Consider the following 19,459-nt stretch of genomic DNA (forward strand, 5'->3'; position numbering starts at 1 on the left):
GCGCACCAAAGCTCGGTAAGGCTAAATCTTGCCCGTCACAAAGTTGTATCTACTCATCACCGACGGATGTTGGGGCATTAACCAGTTCACGACTGGCCTGACCAGGCAAACCTGTAGGTTAACTCTTTGCCTTAATGAGCCTGGCGGCGGAGCCTGCAGTCCTAAATTATTTGCAACTCAACACATACCATAGGTTGGTTCATTGCCCAGCTCTTATTTTGGCAGTCGGGACTGAGCAACATATATTAACAGGATCTACACTGCTGGGTAGAGCAATCAACTTCGTAACGACCTCGAAGCACATCCCGATTGAAGATTGTTAGACATTGACCGACCACACGAACCAACGGTGTCATCAATCAACACCCTAAGATTCATTCGTGATATTGCCTTCCAGTGGCTCTTGAAGGGGGTAGGCAGCGTGGGAAAGAGAGATGACTGTCCGTCCACTTAAAAATAGATAGGACAAAAGCCGTGAACGTGCTGAAGTCTCAGAATTCACATTCCCAGTTACAGGTCAAACTTTTGTATCACTGATAGAGACAGCTCACCATAGCCATAGACTCTACTAATCCAGAACGAATTCAAAATATAATCATAAACAATCGATATCCGTATAATCCTTCTCGACTTCACATCACACATTCGAGCTACTCTCGACATATATAACATGTGATGCCTGCGCTAAATCCGTAAAAGAGAGAACCGACATGCCTCGACAAGACTCGAACATCGTATGTCAGCAGGATCAGGAAGCCTTAGTAGTGGCCCCCCAACTACTGCAAAAAGTCTAAAGGTGGTTGTTGGCAGTGTTAGGTGAGAGTGCACAAAATCTATCCATTTTTGGGCGGTGACAGTGACAACCACCAACATTAGTTATCTCACATTCATTCATGGCAGAACATACAACACATGCCCAATAAAAAAATGAAGTGAAAAGGAAAAAAAAAAAAAAAAAAGACACATTCACACAAATATAAGACTGACAGGGACGTTATATATATATAAACTATGATTACTGTCTTGTCATTATGCCCAAAATTCAAACTTGGCTGATCATTTTAGTCAATGGGGACAACCACCAATGAAGACAGGAGCCAGAAGGCAGTTCTCTTGAATGAGACAGAGGTGAAGGCAGGAGGAGTAGCCTACGCCTACCCAACTTTGGAGGAAGAGCTGAGTTTCGAACCCTCTGAGATCTGGAGGAAGATGAGGATCGTGGCGACGGGCATTGCCGACGGGAAGTTGACCAAGAGATGCGTGGACGAGTCGAAGAAGACGTGGGAGATCGCCGCGCCGGCGATACTCACCTCCGTAGCCCAGTTCTCCATTGGGTTCGTGACTGCCGCCTTTGTGGGACACATCGGAGCAGTCGAGCTCGCTGCTGTATCCATCGTTGAGAATGTGCTCGAAGGTTTCGTGTATGGGGTTATGGTGAGTGGTACTGTCCAGTGTCGCGTACTTTAATTGGTTGGGTCTGCAGTTTCGTGATTGGCATGCAAGCTGGTCGAATGTTATATCATATATGCCGACCTTAGTCCGTCCTGTTTCTTTTCCGTCGTACCAAACACGGCATTCGGGAAGCAGAACCCCGATGCCGACCAGCCTGTTCTGTGCATTTGAATGTGACTCCTGAACATTTCATCCATCCTATCCGTTAACTTGGATACTGAATACTGAATGTTGCCTATTACTTTTCTGTGGTGACTTGTGCTTTTAATGTTGAATTCGAGTTTAGTATTCATATGTGTGCTATCTCGGTTCTCTTTTAGTAGCTCGGGATGGGGAGCGCTCTCGAGACGCTATGCGGGCAGGCAGTTGGCGCTGGGCAGATCAACATGCTCGGAATCTATATGCAGAGGTCATGGATCATCACTAGTATCACCACCCTCTTCCTCACACCCGTCTACCTCTTTGCATCCCCGTTGCTACAAGCCCTCCAGCAGGACAAGAACATTTCCGAGCTTGCGGGGAGGTACTCCAAGTGGGTTATCCCGCAGCTGTTTGCCTACGCCGTTAATTTCCCGGTCCAAAAGTTCCTCCAGTCCCAGAGCAAGGTCTGGGTCATGACTATTATCTCGATCCTAGGATTAGCCCTCCATGCAGGGCTGAGCTGGCTGCTCATCACGAGGTTCCATCATGGCCTGGTCGGGGCCGCAATCGCCGGGAATCTGTCCTGGTGGTTCATCGTGTTGGCTCAGATGGTTTATGTGGTTTCTGGTTATTTTCCAGAAGCGTGGACGGGTCTGTCTTTTCAGGCTTTCAAGTCACTGGCGGCTTTCGTGAAGCTGTCGCTTGCATCAGCTATAATGTTGTGGTTCGTACTCGCCATCTCTATGTTATGACTACTTTTCTTACTCCCATTAATCTCTTCTCAAACTGAAAAGAAAGATGTTTGCGCCGGAAGATGCATAAAACATGATCCAATAATAAACGTGCCGGTTTTTTTATTCGTCTTATGATTCATGACATCTTTTAAGAGAAAACTAAGCGTACCTTTTCCCTAGTTTTCATTGTTTTCCAAGAAAAGCAGTTTTCTGTGTCTTCCGGCATAGCGCAAAAGTTCTTGTTCTCTATCCTAATATCGAATTCATGTGAATCGGGACGTGCAGCTTGGAGCTCTGGTACTATACTGCAGTAATTCTCATGGTCGGGGCCCTCAAGAACCCGGAAATTGCAGTTGATGCAATCTCGATATGGTTAGTTTTTTAATTGCATTGGTTCCTCCCTTTGATTTACCATTCCAGAAGCTAATTTGTTATCGAATTTTTTTCCCCTAACTGGTCCTATTTGAATGCGCAATATCGGAACTTTTGGCAGCATGAATCTGCTAACATGGACCTTAATGGTTGCTCTAGGCTTCAATGCTGCTGTAAGGTCAGTGAGTGACTCTTCATTCCATCCAATTTTTTGCCCGTTATTATGAATATCACTACTTGGATAGCCATTAACCGTTGATGTCCTTGCAGCGTTCGGGTGTCTAATGAGCTCGGGGCAGGAGACTCAAAGGCAGCCAAATTCTCGGTCATAGTGTCCCTTGTGACATCCACAGCTATCGGGGTGATCTTCACTGCCATCATCCTCGGGACCACAGACGAGTTCCCGAGGATTTTCACCAACAAAGGAGAAGTCATCACGGAAACATCGAAACTCGGCTACTACCTCGCCGCAACCATCTTCCTCAACAGCATCCAACCCGTCCTGCATGGTGTGCACACTTCTATCCTTATGCTGATTGTAAATATATATCAGAAGGGGATTGCACATTAATCATGTCCTATGCATGTGTATGATATGATAGGAGTGGCAGTTGGAGCGGGATGGCAAGTTTCCGTGGCACTGATCAACATCGGATGCTATTACATTGTCGGGCTTCCAATTGGGGCACTTCTCGGTTACAAGTTCAAGCTTGGCGCCCGGGGCATATGGATCGGGATGCTGATCGGCTGCCTGGTGCAGACTCTGGTTCTGCTCTGTGTCATATTCCGAGCCAACTGGCGCAAAGAGGTAACCAAGTCTTCCTCACAGAGATACATATACATCATGACATTTCCATTGGATTCTAGGGGCTGACATCCCGGAAACAGCCCAAAAAGCACGATTTTAAGCCGGGCTTAGGCGACTTTTTCGGCTGGTCGATGTACTTTGCCATTGTGCTTAACGGTTTGTCCTTGGGCGAAAATGTTTTGCAGGCATTGATAGCTGAGGAACGCATCAGGACATGGGGTGGGGCCTCTGAACCTCAAGAGGCTGCAGCTGAACTGTCCAATATGAATTTATCACCGGTTAGATAGTATATATATCACCAGAAGACAAGGATTACACACATACACAGAGAAATACCACAAGATTACAATAATATCTCATTTTTATTTTTATATTCTTGAATTATAAACATAGTTGAGGAATTTTTTTTGGTCGAGTATAGTTGATAATTTTGGTATTTCATCAATACTCTCTTTTTTATTTTATTTTAATTTTAATTAAAAATCGTTAAGAAATTACGTGTAACTTCTCATTGAACATTGAAAGTTTAGGAGGATGTCGGGTCTCATGAGCTACCCATGATTCATCTCTCCGGATAGCTTGGGTTGGAAATGACTTGGCTAAGAGAAGATACGTACCATGAAATGGAAGTCGTGTTCCAAGCCTACGTAAATTCAATTTTAATTTGTAAATGCAAGCACGACGCACGGAACACGTGACTAGTATAGAAGTAAGTTGATTCATTTTTATTGGTAATTATTTAATCGGCTATTCATTTTTATCGGTAAAAGAGAGAGAAGCTACTAAACAAAAAAGAAAAAGGAAAATAAAAGGTGCAGTGGTAAAAGAGAAAGAAAGAAAGTAAAGATTAGGAAAAATGAACAGTGAAGCAAAAGAAAATTGAGAAGAACGGAGGTGGTCTCTTTCTTGGAGGAAAAATATGGGGTCTTCCCAAAAGAAAACTTCGAGGACCTTCGTCGTCTCGAGACCATTGCAATGAGATTAGCGATTTATTTGAGTTGAGCTTACTCTCGAGCTATTCGAGTTCGGTTGATAATTTTGAAATGATGCTGACTTCGGCTCAAGCTTGGCACAAATGATTCAAGCTTATTCATAAGGTATGCTCAGGTCATGAGCTCGTGAGCCTACTTGAGCATTAAATATATGATTAGTTTTTTTGGATTTTTGGTTTTTTTTTTATACTTATATATAATTAATTGATTAGAAGGGAAATGGTGGGCCCAATAAGAGACAGGGGGAGAAGAAGATATGAAGGATCACCGACGTCTTATTAATGAGATTCTTTCATAAAATGTCTTGGTTGGGGGTGAAGGGCCAGCGTCAATGTCCGAACCCTTGGTTATATTTATTTATGTTAATAATTATTGTATTTTTATTGCTGTTGTTGAATTAGGAATATATTATAGTAGTAGCTATATTTTGATATACATATAGCAAAAAGGTTCTTAGTGCAGATATCGACTCAGAATCAAGAGGTTTTTAGTGCAATGAGATTTATGTGACCCTTTATATTTCTTTATATCATATTCTTATATTAGGCTATAAGCCTTCCTGACAGCCGAAAATATTAATTATTTTGATATACATAAAATATCTATATATATATATATATATAAAGCAAGATACGAGATGAGCCCGATCAAATAGTCTCCGTTAATGTAATTTTTTCAATTTTTTTGAATTTTAATTTAAATATTTTCTCATTTTTCTCTTTTTTTAATTTAATTTATCATACACGTACACATTGACCTATTTAGCTTTCAAACAATACGTTTACAACTAAATGTGAGCTCTCGAAACATATGTCTATTTCCAGATGCAAGTAAGTTGATTAAATTTATGCTTTGATTTTTTTTTTTGTATTTTTATCGTAATTTTTCATTTTTTATTTTTCTCTAATTTTTACATTTTTTTCTCATGTTCTTTTTCAAGATCGGTGATGTGCCTTTCATCTCTCGAAAGGCTATCCTATGCGCAAATTCTCAGAAAGTAAGTTCGACTACTACTAAATGTGAAGGTTGTTGTTTATTTTATTATTTTTGTTTCACTTTTGACTCTCGAAAGAATTTTTCTTTTTAATTTTTAATTATAATTTCTTTTAAGATTGGTGTAGGATCACATCACATACAATGCACGGACTATACAACTAGTGTAGACATATATATAGATCCCTTATTGAGACTTCACTTGCAGATGACTAAACGCAGCCACCAACTGAGTCTGATATAGCAAAGCGCCTTGAAACTGAGCTGACCAGTACTCACTCAGAGCTCTCCCAGCTTCGCAGAGAGCAGGATGACTTGAAAGAAGCCGTTAGAAGAATGGCTTGCTGAGTGTGAGAAGAGACTGAAGGAAGAGGAAGAAGCTCGGTGCAATGAGAGAGACTGATTTCGGAGGGAAAAGGAGTAACTTTCAAATGATGTTCGGTGAACACTTCTGCAATGGAGGAGCGCTGAGCTAGAGGATACCAATCGAGCAAAGAAAGAGATCGAGGACTTACGAGCAAGGGTATCTCGTTCATACCCGAAGGAATCTTCTTCTACAGACACAGTTCCTTTGCCAGGCAATGAGACTGATGATCCCGATGAGATCAACACCGATGGTGATTGATGTGAAGAAGACATTTCTATTGACTATGTTCATCTTTTTTGCTCCAGTATCAGACTGAACCCCTGTGCTGATGTTTCTGCTAACTGTATCCTTGTATATATCATTGGCCTCTTGAACATATGTTCAGTTTCTCGGGCATTGTGGTTAGTGGCGGCCCTGACGAGGCATGCGAGATTTTCCATGCCTTCTTGTTATAACAAAGTAAATGAACCAGAAGACCCTCACTTAGTTGGGCAGGATGTTATCTTAAGTCGACTTAGATTTTGATTGGACGTGCACTTTTCGATCTATGCAAAGCATCGGATTATTAGTTGAGGTGCTCTCGAAAAGAGGGAAAGCATTCGATCTCCCGACCTTCGCCTTTGTGAATGCGGGTTACTATGAGAATCCTGGTGATATATTGTGTCAAGAGGCAGAGGGTGGGAACATGGATGTCATCACGAGGATAATCTTCCGATTAAATAAAGAGTTTGAGGCCCCAAAAAGATTTTGGATATAAATGAATTTGTCGTGCTTCTTTATATATTTGCCGGGAAGGTGAATCTCCATTTGGAGTGTCACATAGTCCTGTAGAGCCGACAATATCTATTTTTTTAAGTATTTTCTCAATATTTGATTGGAACTTACACATGTTAAGTTTGATTTATAATATTTTCTCGTTGACAAAATATCTTAACTCGTTAACAAGGGGTGAAATAGGATTGGTCAATTTTCAATCTGGATTGCTTTTCTTTCGGTTACAAATCTGGATTGCTTTTCGTTGGTGGGTTAAGTGAATCTATCTGACCCAGTCTCCGTTAAATCACTGGACGTGCCATCAACCTTTTTTCTTGGGTGATAAGTATATATAATCAAATTAACAATTGTATCTTTGTTTCAAACGAGTTCCGGTCGGGTTCCAGAAGGCGAGGCGGAGCTGGAGACATGGATGATGATAGAATCTCAAGTTTGCCCGAGGGTGTCAAGCACCATATTATCTCCTTTCTACCGAACATCAAGGATGTGGGGAGGATCTGCTCACTGTCGAAGTTATGGCTATGGACGTCGCGGTCGTTCCAGATATCCAACTTCAGGGGCTGCATCATTGCACCGAATGTGGCTCTCCTTAATATCAGTGGAAATTTTACAACGGCAGATGACAGCAGTAGCTTCATCAGGTTCCTCGATGATGCTCTCATGAGGTCCCACGACGGAATGCTGAGGTTGAACCTCTACACTAATGGAGACATGGTTGTACACGTTGACAGATGGTTTGGTATGGCATTAGACCATCACGTGAAGGAGCTGAGCTTCAACCACTTCTCGCTTGATGAAGAAACGCCGTATTCAATTCCCGGAAGGGTTTTTTCGGCTGAGTTCATCAAGTCCTTAAAGTTTACTGGCAATGTGAAAATTGGTGGGATCGGCAATGTGAGCCTGCCGTCTCTGCGATCGCTCAGTTTGTCACTTTCCCGAATTACAGACCAGATGTTCCGCAGACTCCTCAGGAGCTGCCCTTTGCTGGAGGATCTTTCTGTGCAATCCTGCAGTCTGTTGTCCGAGATCGAACTCTCGAATCTCGATCATCTCAAGAGCGTGTCCGTGACTGGTGGTCTCCCTGATTTTTTGACTGTCAGCATCAATGCACCGGCCTTAGAAAGGCTTTGCTTGAGAGGCAAATTCCTGGGCGACCAGAGCATAAGCTTAGTAGTTCATAAAAGTCTGAATCTCAGGTCCTTAGAGCTCGCCGAACTGTTCCTGACCGATGAGTGGTTCTGTCTATTCCTTTCCCAGTTCCCTCTGCTGGAAAGCTTGACACTTAGTGGATTCAGGTTATGGAAAAGAATCTGGATTTCGAATCCGCTTCTGAAGGAGATCATGATAGCATATTGCAATAACTTGGAGGATATCAGAATCGAAACCCCGAAGTTGTCGACTTTCTCCTATCAGGCATGCTGCGGTGTAGACGACGTGACACCACCCTCCATCTGGGCAGAGAATCCTCCGGATTGTTGTGCTGCCGGATTCACATTTTCTTTCTTCCATGATCATATTGACAGCTGCTTCCAGGAGCTCCAGAACATCCTCACCCGATGGGCTACTACATTTAGATGCCAAGAATCAACCGTCATATATCTTTATGAGGTACAACATCGAACCATGTAGCAGTTTACTGCATTTGTCTGCTGTTGGGTTTTGCTGCTTTAGCTTGCTCACATGGTTTCACGTTGTCTCTTTTTTCCCCCCCCTATATGTGCTTGAAAGTTGGGGGAGGGATTCTTCCAAGAGATGCACAAGGAATTGGAATTATCAGCTCCTGGAGTCCTGCATTTGAAAGTAATGATTACGCCATCTGCGAGCTATTCTGTTGTTTTGGATGGCTTGCTTTCGGCTTCCCGCGCCCGTCCTACAACTATTCTTCTCAGAGGAACATATCAATTACTAAAGGTATGACCTCTTGCCAATGATCCACAAAAAGGGCTGATAATCGACTACATAGTTAATACGAATGCGACTGTTTGTGAACTGTCCGCCTTTTGATCCTTGCTCCGGCTGTATTCCTCATGTTTTAAACTTTTTTTCTGATCCACCCGCAACTTGATTGCCCATGCAGTATATCTGCGAGATGTTCGCAAACAGGGAGGAGAATCCCGAGTGCTGTTCGGGTGATGTTAAGTGCTGGAAGCACGAGCTTAAGGGCTTGATGATCGAAAGAGTTGAGGGCATCGAACATCCCGGACCATTAGACTGGAGCATCTTTGCCAGCTTGGTGCCTACTCTGAATACTGGACATGAAGTTCGTTTTAGATTGCGGTGGTGAGATTAGCCATGTGATCATGGTGACTCCGAAGATGCATATTGCCATATTCTATGCAATGCTATCTTTGTCATGAGGGATTAGGAGTCGGTCTGTACAGTTTTCGTGCTTGTTCGTCTAAATGTTTATTGACGTTGCAATCTTGTGTCTTGCCTATGAATCGCGAGAATGTTCTTCGCTATATAGAAATTGTTTTGGTCTTTGTAGAAGATATGTCCTTTGACGTAAGAATTGGGAGCTTGATGTACATAGTTCGGGGTCACTGGTACCTCTTCACCATCTTCATGTGTTCTGAAGGTCTGATTAATCTACTTGGGGTGCTGTGTGCTGGTTTTGTTAAAGAGATAGCATTGCTTGAAACCCTTTCCAATGCTTTTGTGAATGTGTTGCAACAAGTCATGGCTGCATGGTCGCCAACCTACTTCATCGTCCAACCTTCAGCAGACTGCTGCAACGCAGATGCATGCATTCCTGTTGTCTCAGGCATGGAAGATAGACAAGATTGCTCCATTTGGTTTCATAGTTAAAATCATAAAAATTTTAACTTTTAACTTTAACTTAAAACACTACACAATAAAAATATACATTTTTCAAGTAAAAATTTTTAACTTTAACTTTATTTCAACACACTATATAATTATTTATCTTTTTTTACGATCAAAATCAAACGCACCAGATGAATCCCTCTGAGAGACTCTCTTTTCGGGAGGACACCGCTAAGTTCCGCGTACCACAGGCCGACCGAGCAAAGATTGATGAGCTCATGAATGACAAACTCTTTGCTGAGGGCACTGAGTCCCAATTGAAGGTAGTCGTCCGCTATCCCGATATCTCAAAGTGCTCCTAATACATTAGGGGCATGTTTGGTTAGCAAGAAATGGTATTCCACTCCCGACCTATTCCGTACTAAATACTCATTCTGACGCTTGGTAATACCGGAATCCGGAATAACCATTCCGATCCGGAATAGTTATCCGGCTTGCATGTGGAATACTTATGCCTCCCTTGAATGTCCAGAATGAGTATTCTCCATCCCGAAAATCACATGAAAATCCAAAAATACCCTCCAGCTTTCTGACTTATAACAATCGCAAGCCATCGAGCCTTTTCTCCTGCAGAAATCCCGATTTCGACGGAGCACTCGCAAACCTTAGCAGAGCAAACGAAAAGCGAGTACTCCCTCATCCGGTTTCGATTCCTCCCTCGACATAGCGGAAGTGGGTTGAGGTGACAGGATCGATCAGTTTTGCAGGTTCGGGAAGCCCGAAGGAAAAGAGAAAGGAAGGAAGTGGGAGCAGGGCATGGGTCTCGAGTCTGCAGGTTTAGGTTGCAGGGAGATCAGAGGAGCAGGATGTTGCCGTGAAGATTTGAATGTGCAAGGTAGGTAGGTGTCGAATTTCGATTGCGGGCGAGCAAGTTGTGTCAGTTGCAGGTGAAGGGAAGAGAAAAGAAAGAAAAGAAGAAGCCGGAAAAAGAAGAAGAAGAACAAAAACGATGGCAGGTGGCCAACTGTACTGCCACTTTTCATTTCATCTTTTTTTTTTTCTAAACAATTACGTGCGTCTTGGAAAGAAATTCGATTTCTCAAATTTATCGACATTTTCGGAATGAGGACTTCGAAATTACAAATTCGAAAAATTATTACAATTTTCATTAACTTTAATTAAAATAATTAATTTTTAAAAAATATTTACTTTTCCTATTAGATTTGACATGTAAGGCATTTTTGTCTTTTGTTCTATTTCTATTCTTTTCATTCTTTATTCAAGCAAATTAAATTTCAAAATTATAATTCTCAGTTTTATCATTCCTTCCAACCAAACAAATAAAAGTTCATCAAAATTTATATTGTATTCCATATTTATTATAATCGATGTTTATTATATTCGATATTAATTTCATTCCAGGGAACTAAATGTAGCATTGGTTTCTGAAGCTTCCCTCATGGCAGGCACTTGAGTACTCTCTTATTCAACGGATGCATGTCAGGCACTTTCAGACGGAGCTCTCCCAGCTTAAGGACGGGGACAACCCAGTTGCCGCTCAGAAGCAATTGGAAGGACGTTCGACTGACAGGGAGATGAGATTGAAGGAAGAGGAAGAAGCTCGACGTAAAGAGAAAGAGAAGGAAGAACTCTTGAACGCATTGGAGAGAATTAAGGCCTGGGAAGAGACTTGTCGGGTAAAGAAAGAGCTTGAAGACTACCGTGTAGGTATTCGTGACCTTGAAAGCTCGGCTGTGGACAGCAACAAGGGTCCCAACCGGTCCTAGTAGATCCACATTGGAAACTTCATTGGTAAACATTTGAAGGTATGACAAAGTTGGAGATCGATTTGTAATTACTCCAAAATACGTTGAGGAAATTAAAAATTTGCCCCTCAAGAGATATATGTTACATAAAATCTTATCTCAATAAAATTTTTACGTCAATTTTAACCTTAACCTATTTAATGTACATTATATTGTCATTTTCGTTCGTCTGTGATTAAAAATTCGATGGAGCGTTTTAACGGAAAGAGCAATATGACCTATATTTAATAGGTTATATGTGTGATTTGATTTTGACGTAACGTGAATCGGGCAAATTATTAGTTTACTCTGATATATTGTGAAGAAACAACAAAGATCGAAAAACACGCCGAAAAAGGAACGCCGGAGAGAACTGAGCCGAGGAAAAACAGAAGGCTAGAAGAGGCGGCGGGGGCAGCGACTTCGCGGCGGCTCTAGCTCTTCCCGACCGGTCAGACCACAGCCGTTGGAGCCCCGGAACGGCCTCTTATCAGCCTCACGGCTGCCGGGGCGGCCCAGGCCATGTCCCAGTCCTGCTGCAGCTGAACTTCGGGTCAGTGTCTTCACTTTCTTTGTTCTTAAACGAAACCTAAGCTAAAGTGACTGCGAGCTCATTGTGTCAGTAGAACTGAGATAGGACAGAGGAATACAAAATCTCTTCTTATATGTTGGTTTGTTATCTCGTTTTCCTGTGAGACTATCTTCGGCGTATTCGTCGAGACTAATACTGCTCGGAGCCGTTTTGCCGTTGCCTGCCGTGGCCACGTTTTTGTTGAAGTTCTCGTCTTTGTTCAGAATCGGTTGTTGCCTGTGCATTTCTGGGTTGGTTTGGCTATTGGGACGCATACATCACTTTTCGTTGTTCTAATTTATGCTGTGTGTGTTCATGCTGTCTTTAGGGGTGTTTCACCTTAACATTCTGAATTTCCGTTGTCATTGGCAAACTGCAGCGATGTTTGTTGTCCATGAAGACACATATCGTATGCTATGCTTGCTCTGTAATGAAAAAATAGTGGTTGATGTGTATGGTTCAGGGGATAGTGACAGAATCCCCGCACGCTTCATGTCTTTTGGAGGTCTTCGACTCTCGGGTGAGGTGTTCGGATGGTCCAATCTAGTTTCATGCAGGTTTTCTCGTATTGTTGCATTGTCCAAGCATGTTTTCTTATGCTCACGCCAATATAATCGGGTCAATGTAGCTGTGTGATTGGTTGGGAGATATAGATAAGATGATTTTGCTAAATAGATTTATTGGTTGATTGTTATTGAATCGGGCGGTTGAGCTTTTTGAAACTGGATTGGAAGTTCTAAGATAGGATGGGAATGCTGACATTGGGCATCATAGATGCTTATTCATACCGCAGGCTAAAATGACTTCCAGTTGATATTTATTTGGACCATCAGACGGACTTTGCTTGGGTGGTTGTGACAAGCTTTTGGCTCAGATGGGTAAGGCAGGAGATCCTCAGGATGAAGGGATGCTTAAATCTTGGTCAACGAAAAAGAGAGGTACGAGAACTGCAAGTGAGACTACAGATTTGAAAAGGAAAAAGACCACCGCACATAATCCTCCTACCAAGAGTTCTGAGAGTGCCTCACCTCAGGCTCAGACTATGGAGCAGACCCCTTCAAGGGGCACACCTTCTCCATCTTCTTCCAACCTTCAGACACCTATGGGCTCGCCCTTCGAGAGTTTGACATTTTGGGAGAATCATGCTTTCTGCAAACCACAGGATGACCAAGCAATGCTCAATGGGCTTATGTTCGACAAACTCTTTGCGGAGGGCACTCAGTGCCAAATGAAGGTATTAGTCGCTGATTTTATATTTAAAAATAAACTAAATGAAATAAAATAAAAGTCTCTGAAACTTCTCCTTGGCGTGTGCAGGCACTCAGATATTCCAACATTCAACAGGTGCTAGTCAAGCGACTCATGTTTGAGCTTGAAGGTGCTCGGTCTGAGCTTTCTCAGCTTTGTTCCCAACAGGACAACCCCACCACAGCTCAGAAGCAATTGGAAGAACGCTTGGCTGAGAGAGAGAGAAGACTGAAGGAAGAGGAAGAAGCTCATCAGAAAGTAGAGGAAGAACTCTTGAACACTTTGGAGTTGCTGAAGGAGGAGAGGAATCACGCCCAGAAGGCTGTGGCTGACAGTGAGAGAAGACTGAAGGGAGAGCAAGAAGCTCGTCACAAAGAGAAGGGAGAACTTTTGAACACTTTGGAGTCGTTGAAGGAGGAAAGGAGTCACGCCCAGGAGGCTATGGCTGAGGGTGAGAGAAGACTGAAGGAAGAGGAAGAAGCTCGTTGTAACGAGAACGACCAGTTCCAGAAAGAGAAGGGAAAACTCTTGAACACATTGGTTTCGCTGGAGGAGGAGAGAAATCATGCCCAGGAAGCTCTAGGTGAGACTGAGAGGAGACTAAAGGAAGAGGAAGAAGCTCGTCGTAACGAGAAGGACCAGTTCCAGAAAGAGAAGGAAGAACTCTTGAATGCTTTGAATTTGCTGAAGGAGGAGAGAAATCATGCCCAGGAAGTTGTGGCTGAGAGTGAGAGAAGACTAAAGGAAGAGAAAGATGCTCTCCGTAACGACAAGGACAAATTCGAGAAAGAGAAGGAAGAGCTCTTGGATGCTTTGCTCTCAGACGTCTTGAATTCACTGAAGAAGGATAGAAATCATGCCCAGGAAGCAGTAGCTGAGAGTGAGAGAAGACTGAGGGAAGAGGAAGAAGCTCGTTGCAAGGAGAAGTACCAGTTCCTGAAAGAGAAGGAAGAACTCTTGAATGCTTTGGAGTCACTGAAGGCAGAGAGGAACCATGACAGGGAGGCTGTGACTGATACTGGGAGGAGAGTGAAGGAAGAGGAAGAAGCTCGTCGTAACGAGAAGGACCGATTCCAGAAAGAGAAGGAAGAACTCTTGAATGCTTTGGATTCGCTGAAGGAGGAGAAGAATCGCGCCCAGGAGGCTGTGGCTGAGAGAGAGAGGAGACTGAAGGAAGAGGAAGAAGCTCGTTGTATCGAGAAGCACCGGTTTCAAAAAGAGAAGGAAGAACTCTTCAATGCTTTGGAGTTGCTGAAGGAGGAGAAAAATCACGCCCAGGATGCTGTGGTTGAGACAGAGAGAAGACTGAAGGTAGAGGAAGAAGCTCGTTGTAATGAGAAGCACCGGTTTCAGAAAGAGAAGGAAGGACTCTTGAACGCTTTGGAGTCGCTGAAGGAGGAGAAGAATCACGCCCAGGAGACTCTGGTTGAGACACAGAGGAGACTGAAGGAAGAGGAAGAAGCTCGTTGTAATGAGAAGCACCGGTTTCAGAAAGAGAAGGAAGGACTCTTGAACGCTTTGGAGTCGCTGAAGGAGGAGGAGAAGAATCACGCCCGGGAGACTCTGGTTGAGACACAGAGGAGACTGAAGGAAGAGGAAGAAGCTCGTTGTAATGAGAAGCACCGGTTTCAAAAAGAGAAGGAAGAACTCTTGAATGCTTTGAAGTTGCTGAAGGAGGAGAGGAATCATGCCCAAGAGGCTGTGGCTGAGGCTAAAGCAAAGGCCGTAGCCGAATACAAGGCTGGCGAAGCATACGAAGCCGACCTTCGTGCCTGCTACTTAGCCACAGTCGATTTTGTCTTCATGCGGGTGTGGAAAAGCCTAGAGGCGGCATTCCCTAATTCTAAAGATGAACTTGGTGTATGTCCCGTTGAGGCATACAAAGCCGTCATGAAGAAGTGTCAGGCCTCCACCGCGAAGCAGCAGCGCCGGGCCTCGTCTTCATTGAAACCTCCTGCTAGTGGTTGATCCCTCAAAAGAATGGAAGAGAGAGAGAGAGCAAAGAAAAGGGAGGACCCCATCGTAAATATTAATACTAAGAGAAGAAAATGTCGTTCGCCACTTTGTAAACTAAATAGTTACGCCCCATACTTTTTCGGCTTTGCTATCCGATCACCTAAACTTTCTTAAGGCTTCTATGCTACCTAAAGAGTTTCCGAAGATGTGAAATGAAAAGAAAAAAGGAATTAGAAGCACGAGTTTGGTGTTATGTATTATCCGAATGTCTGGCTAGCACCGAGCATTCAACCCATCATGCTTGGGAGAAGGCAATATAAGTTACATCAATGTCTATGATCCGCCTCAATCTGATTGCTATGTAGTTGTGAACTCATCTTCAAGTTGAACTCAGAATCAGGTTTTGCATTGTAAGATCAGACCACACCATTTGGCGGCGTCACTTTTTGGAAAGTTCAGGGGTAAAGTTTCGAAGGTATGACAAAGTTTGGGGACCGAATTGTATTTTCTCCAGAATATAAGAGTGTTCAGTAAAAAGAGAAGAGAAACAAGAGCAAGGGAACGATGGAGAACCGGAGGACCGAGCCGGAGAAGAACAGAAGACGAGGCGGCGGCGGCAGCAGCAGCGATTTCGCCGCGCGGCTGTACTGTAGCTCTTCTATCCCGTCAGACCACCAACACAGTAGCCCGTGAACGGCCGACCTGTCAGCCTCGTCGCGGTCGGAGCGGACGAAGCAAAATGCCTTGGCCTTCCCCAGCTGAATGTCGGGTCAATTACTTCATTATTCTTGAACTGAGATAGGACAGAGGAATGGAAGCTCATTGTGTCGGTAGGACTGAGATAGGACAGAGGAAGCACAAATGCTCTTGTCGTGTGTTTGTGTGACAGTTTGCTTTAGAATCGGTTTTTGGATGCTCATTTTCCGGTATTGCTTGATTTTGCGACGCTTAAAGGCATTTCACCGCTTATGCTCATGCTGTCTATGAATTTCTCTGCTGTCATGGCTAAACTCTCTCTGTAGGCATTCCCCCGAAAAATCAGCTATGTCTTAGATAAACTGCAGGATGGACCGAACAGGGAGCTGGCAGGGCAAAATTATACTCTTAACGAAATTTTGGAACTGTAGTTTGCTTCCCGAATCCCTGAACTTTCTCGAGGCTTCTATGTTGCTAGTTAAAAGTTTTCAAAAACGTCAAGCGGAAAAAAAAAATTCAGACATTGTTTGGTTTTGTGTCGCTTTGAGATTTAGAATGTCTAGTTAGCGTTTACTGTATGTTGCGACTCACTGCTCAGCCAAAGATAATATGGTTAACGATGAAGAATAATGATCTGCCTCGACCTGATTGCTTTATACTGGGACACCCATATAGAATTGAAGCTGAACTCCAAATCAAGTAGTGCATTGCGAGATTGGAGTAATAGACCGCTCGACGGGCTTCTTGGAAATTCGGAGGTGACATTCTGAAGGTTCGACAAAGTTGGGGGCACTGATTAGTAATTTCCCAAAAATATAAAGCGCGCTTTTTTTTTCTTTTTCTTTTTTTTTGATATATATAAGTAAAAGAAAAATGACACACAGAGAAATGAACGACGGGGAGCCACTTCGCCGCGGCTTTAGCTCTTCCGGAACTGATCAGACCACCACCACTTCGGGCCCGGAACGGCCGCCCTGTCAGCCACGCCACCGCCTGGACGGACGAAGCAAATGTTCCAGGCCTGCCGCAGCTGAATGTGTAGACGAGCCCTCAAGCGACTGCTAACTCATTGTTTCTGTAGGATCGAGATCGGACAGAACAAGACAAAAGCTCTCGTATGTTTGCCTGTTGTTTTCTTAAAGTTCGCGACTTGGCGTAGAATCAGTTGTTGGATGTTCGTTCTGATTTGGGTTGATGTTGAGACCCTTGAAATCACTTCATCACTAGTGTTCTTACTTAATGCTCTCTGTAAATTTTTGCGCTGTCATGGCTGAACTCCGCAGGCATTCCCCGAAAAATCATTTGTATATTTTTGAGGACAGGCTTATGCAATTCGAGAAAGTGTCTTTAGATAAAACTTGGGGATGGACCGAAGAGGAAGCTGGCAGGGTCAATCGCCCCTGCTAAAATTTTGATAATCGAAAGGAATTTTATATATTGCTCTTCGATTTTTTTTATAAAATTATTATCCGTGGACAAAATGTTTGTGTTATGTCCCTGAGATAATCTGCACGTTTTTCCTCGGCATTCCGAAATGATGTTCTCATGTGCTGCCAACTGCGAGGACTGCTGTGGTCCTGGAAGATGCCTAGTCTTGTGCAAGGCTTAGAAATAGCTTTGTTTGTTCTCCGATGTCGAAGATTTCTCTTCCTTTTTGTTTTATGTCCTGAGAGATTAGGAGTTGATATATGTGGTTCAGAGGTTAGTGACAACTGGTTGCGTGCCTCATATCTCTTGGAGGTCTTCGATTCTTGGGTGAGGTGCGCAGACGGTCTAGTCTAGTTTCATGTAGGTCTTCTATTCTTGTATGGGTTGCATTCGAAAAATGTTTCTTTATGCTCATGGAAAAACAATCAACAGGTCAATGTAGCTCTGTGGTTTGGTTTCGGGTTCTAGATGAGATGATTTTTGCTTAAATGGGTTTATCGTGTGATTGTCATGAAATTGGTGGTTGAGCTTTGTGACACTTGAATTTGAGATTTTTGAGATTGGAATGCTGACACTAGAGACTTCGCAAAGGCTGAATCATCTCAGGGGCAAAATGACTTCTGCTGAATGTGTACTTAGATGGACTTGGCTTGTGGGTTGGTGGCACTTTAAGGACTGTGGTTTGTTTTAACCATAGTGCTGAAACTTCTTTGTTCATTCTCAGAAATGGAAGGGGAAATTGCCAAGCTTTTGGTTCAGATGAGTGCGGCAGATGGCCCTCACGGTGAATCAATGCTGCAATCTCGGCTAACAAGAAAGAGAGGTAAGAGAACTGCAAGGGAGACCACGAGATCAAAAAGGCAAAAGCCCACTGCACAGAATCCTCCTACCAAGACTTCTGAGCATGTCTCACCTCGGGTTACGACCGTAGAGCTGAGCCCTCCAATGGGGACTCCTGCTCCATCTGCATCCAACCTTAAGCCATCTACGAGCTTGCTCTCTGAGAGTCTCACATTTTGGGAGAATAATGCTTTCTGCAAACAACAGGATGACAAAGAAACGGTCAATGGGGTTATGCTTGACAAACTCTTCGCAGAGGGTGCTCAGTACCAGTTGCAGGTATTAGTCACTGATTACGTACTTGAAAAAATTCTCTTATAGAATAAAAAACCGAATCCCTGAGACTTCTCCTTGGAGTGCGCAGGCACTCAGATTCTCCCACATCCAGCAGGTGTTAGTGAAGCGCCTCGTATCTGAGCTTGAAGGTGCTCGGTCTGAGCTTTCTCAGTTTCGTGCCCAGCAGGACAACCTCGCGACAGCTCAGAAGCAATTGGAAGAACGGTTGGCTGGGAGTTTATCTCAGCTTGAAAGTGCTCGGTCTGAGCTTTGCCAGCTTCATGCACAACAGGACAACCTCACTACAGCGCAGAAACAACTGGAAGAACAGTTGGCTGAGGTTGAGAGAAGACTGAAGGAAGAGGAAGAAGCTCGTCATAACGAGAAAGACCAGTTCCAGAAAGAGAAGGAAGAACTCTTGAACGCTTTGGAGGAGGAGAGGGATCACACCCAGGAGGCTGTGGCTGAGGCTAAAGCAAAGGCAGTAGCTGAATACAAAGCCAGCGAAACCTTCCAACCTGACCTCCGCGCCCGCAAGCGAGCTGGAATTGACTATGCCTTCAATGTCATGACCAAAAAGGCAATGGAGATGTTCCCTAATATTAAGCCGAAACTTGAAGCAACCATGAAGATGCGTCAGGCCCCGTGTTGGTTGCAGCCTCCTGCTTCTAGTTCTTAGGCTTTTTCCTTGTCTTTTGTAAATCCTGCGAACCTGTTTCCGTCTATCTACTAACGAAGTTTTATGAAGCCTTTCTGTTTCTTGTTATATCCCATTCCCCTGCTAGGAGTATCTATGGCTTTGGAGATGTTTTTTAACGTTTCAAGTACTGTTGAGACAAATCTTCTGCATATAAATGCAAATACAATAAATTTGGTTATGTTAGAGAGAAGCGGGATAATATTGGAAGGCTATTATACATACGAGTTCGGATTTTTTGATGCTTGTATTTGTATTCGTATTCGTATTTTTGTTTTTTTTGTTTTTAATACTTCAAAGCTATGGCAAACCATCGAAATTGTTGCCTTAATGCCGTGTATCAAACTGCCATGAGCCTGTTGTAATCAGTCCTAATGACAGAACCTTGAGGGATAAACCCCCGCCCTGTCTTGCCAGAGGCAGTTTTTCTTAGAAAAAGAACCGAGAAGAAGATATCAGCAGCAACAGGGTTTCTTGTATGACAACTCATGGTGTCTTATCGATCATTTACGCGTGCTAGTTAGTTATATGCTTAACACATGC

General features: G+C 43.5%; 4 protein-coding genes across 8 annotated transcripts; all 4 read left to right on the forward strand.

Annotated features, from left to right (window-relative positions):
* Positions 1-1,043: 1,043 nt before the first annotated feature.
* LOC116194923 (protein DETOXIFICATION 33-like) lies at positions 1,044-4,072 on the forward strand. Its single transcript, XM_031523846.1, has 7 exons — positions 1,044-1,434; positions 1,776-2,317; positions 2,613-2,699; positions 2,821-2,877; positions 2,970-3,208; positions 3,302-3,507; positions 3,693-4,072. Exons 1-7 carry the CDS (start codon positions 1,069-1,071, stop codon positions 3,792-3,794), a joined length of 1,599 nt encoding a protein of 532 aa, XP_031379706.1. The 5' UTR covers positions 1,044-1,068; the 3' UTR covers positions 3,795-4,072.
* A 2,872-nt stretch (positions 4,073-6,944) lies between these two features.
* On the forward strand, positions 6,945-9,726 carry LOC116195329 (F-box/LRR-repeat protein At3g58930-like). Its single transcript, XM_031524446.1, has 2 exons — positions 6,945-8,544; positions 8,711-9,726. The coding sequence occupies exon 1, from the start codon at positions 7,042-7,044 to the stop codon at positions 8,260-8,262; it is 1,221 nt and encodes a 406-aa protein (XP_031380306.1). The 5' UTR covers positions 6,945-7,041; the 3' UTR covers positions 8,263-8,544; positions 8,711-9,726.
* A 1,803-nt stretch (positions 9,727-11,529) lies between these two features.
* LOC116195328 (trichohyalin-like) lies at positions 11,530-15,221 on the forward strand. 3 transcript variants are annotated; one of them, XM_031524443.1, is made up of 3 exons: positions 11,530-11,757; positions 12,550-13,009; positions 13,093-15,221. In XM_031524443.1, the coding sequence occupies exons 2-3, from the start codon at positions 12,650-12,652 to the stop codon at positions 14,989-14,991; spliced, it is 2,259 nt and encodes a 752-aa protein (XP_031380303.1). In that variant the 5' UTR covers positions 11,530-11,757; positions 12,550-12,649; the 3' UTR covers positions 14,992-15,221. The 3 variants fall into 3 exon arrangements, with proteins under 3 accessions (XP_031380303.1, XP_031380304.1, XP_031380305.1); XM_031524444.1 differs by having other exon boundaries at positions 12,569-13,009; XM_031524445.1 differs by having other exon boundaries at positions 12,609-13,009.
* A 141-nt stretch (positions 15,222-15,362) lies between these two features.
* Positions 15,363-19,102, forward strand: LOC116195330 (stress response protein NST1-like). Of its 3 annotated transcripts, none has more exons than XM_031524447.1 (3): positions 15,363-15,748; positions 17,828-18,222; positions 18,308-19,102. In XM_031524447.1, exons 1-3 carry the CDS (start codon positions 15,742-15,744, stop codon positions 18,896-18,898), a joined length of 993 nt encoding a protein of 330 aa, XP_031380307.1. In that variant the 5' UTR covers positions 15,363-15,741; the 3' UTR covers positions 18,899-19,102. The 3 variants fall into 3 exon arrangements, with proteins under 3 accessions (XP_031380307.1, XP_031380309.1, XP_031380308.1); XM_031524449.1 differs by having other exon boundaries at positions 15,363-15,743; XM_031524448.1 differs by lacking the exon at positions 15,363-15,748 and adding an exon at positions 16,525-16,790.
* Positions 19,103-19,459: the final 357 nt, after the last annotated feature.

This window comes from Punica granatum, chromosome 2 (assembly GCF_007655135.1).
Source record: "Punica granatum isolate Tunisia-2019 chromosome 2, ASM765513v2, whole genome shotgun sequence".
Taxonomy (NCBI): Eukaryota; Viridiplantae; Streptophyta; class Magnoliopsida; order Myrtales; family Lythraceae; genus Punica; species Punica granatum.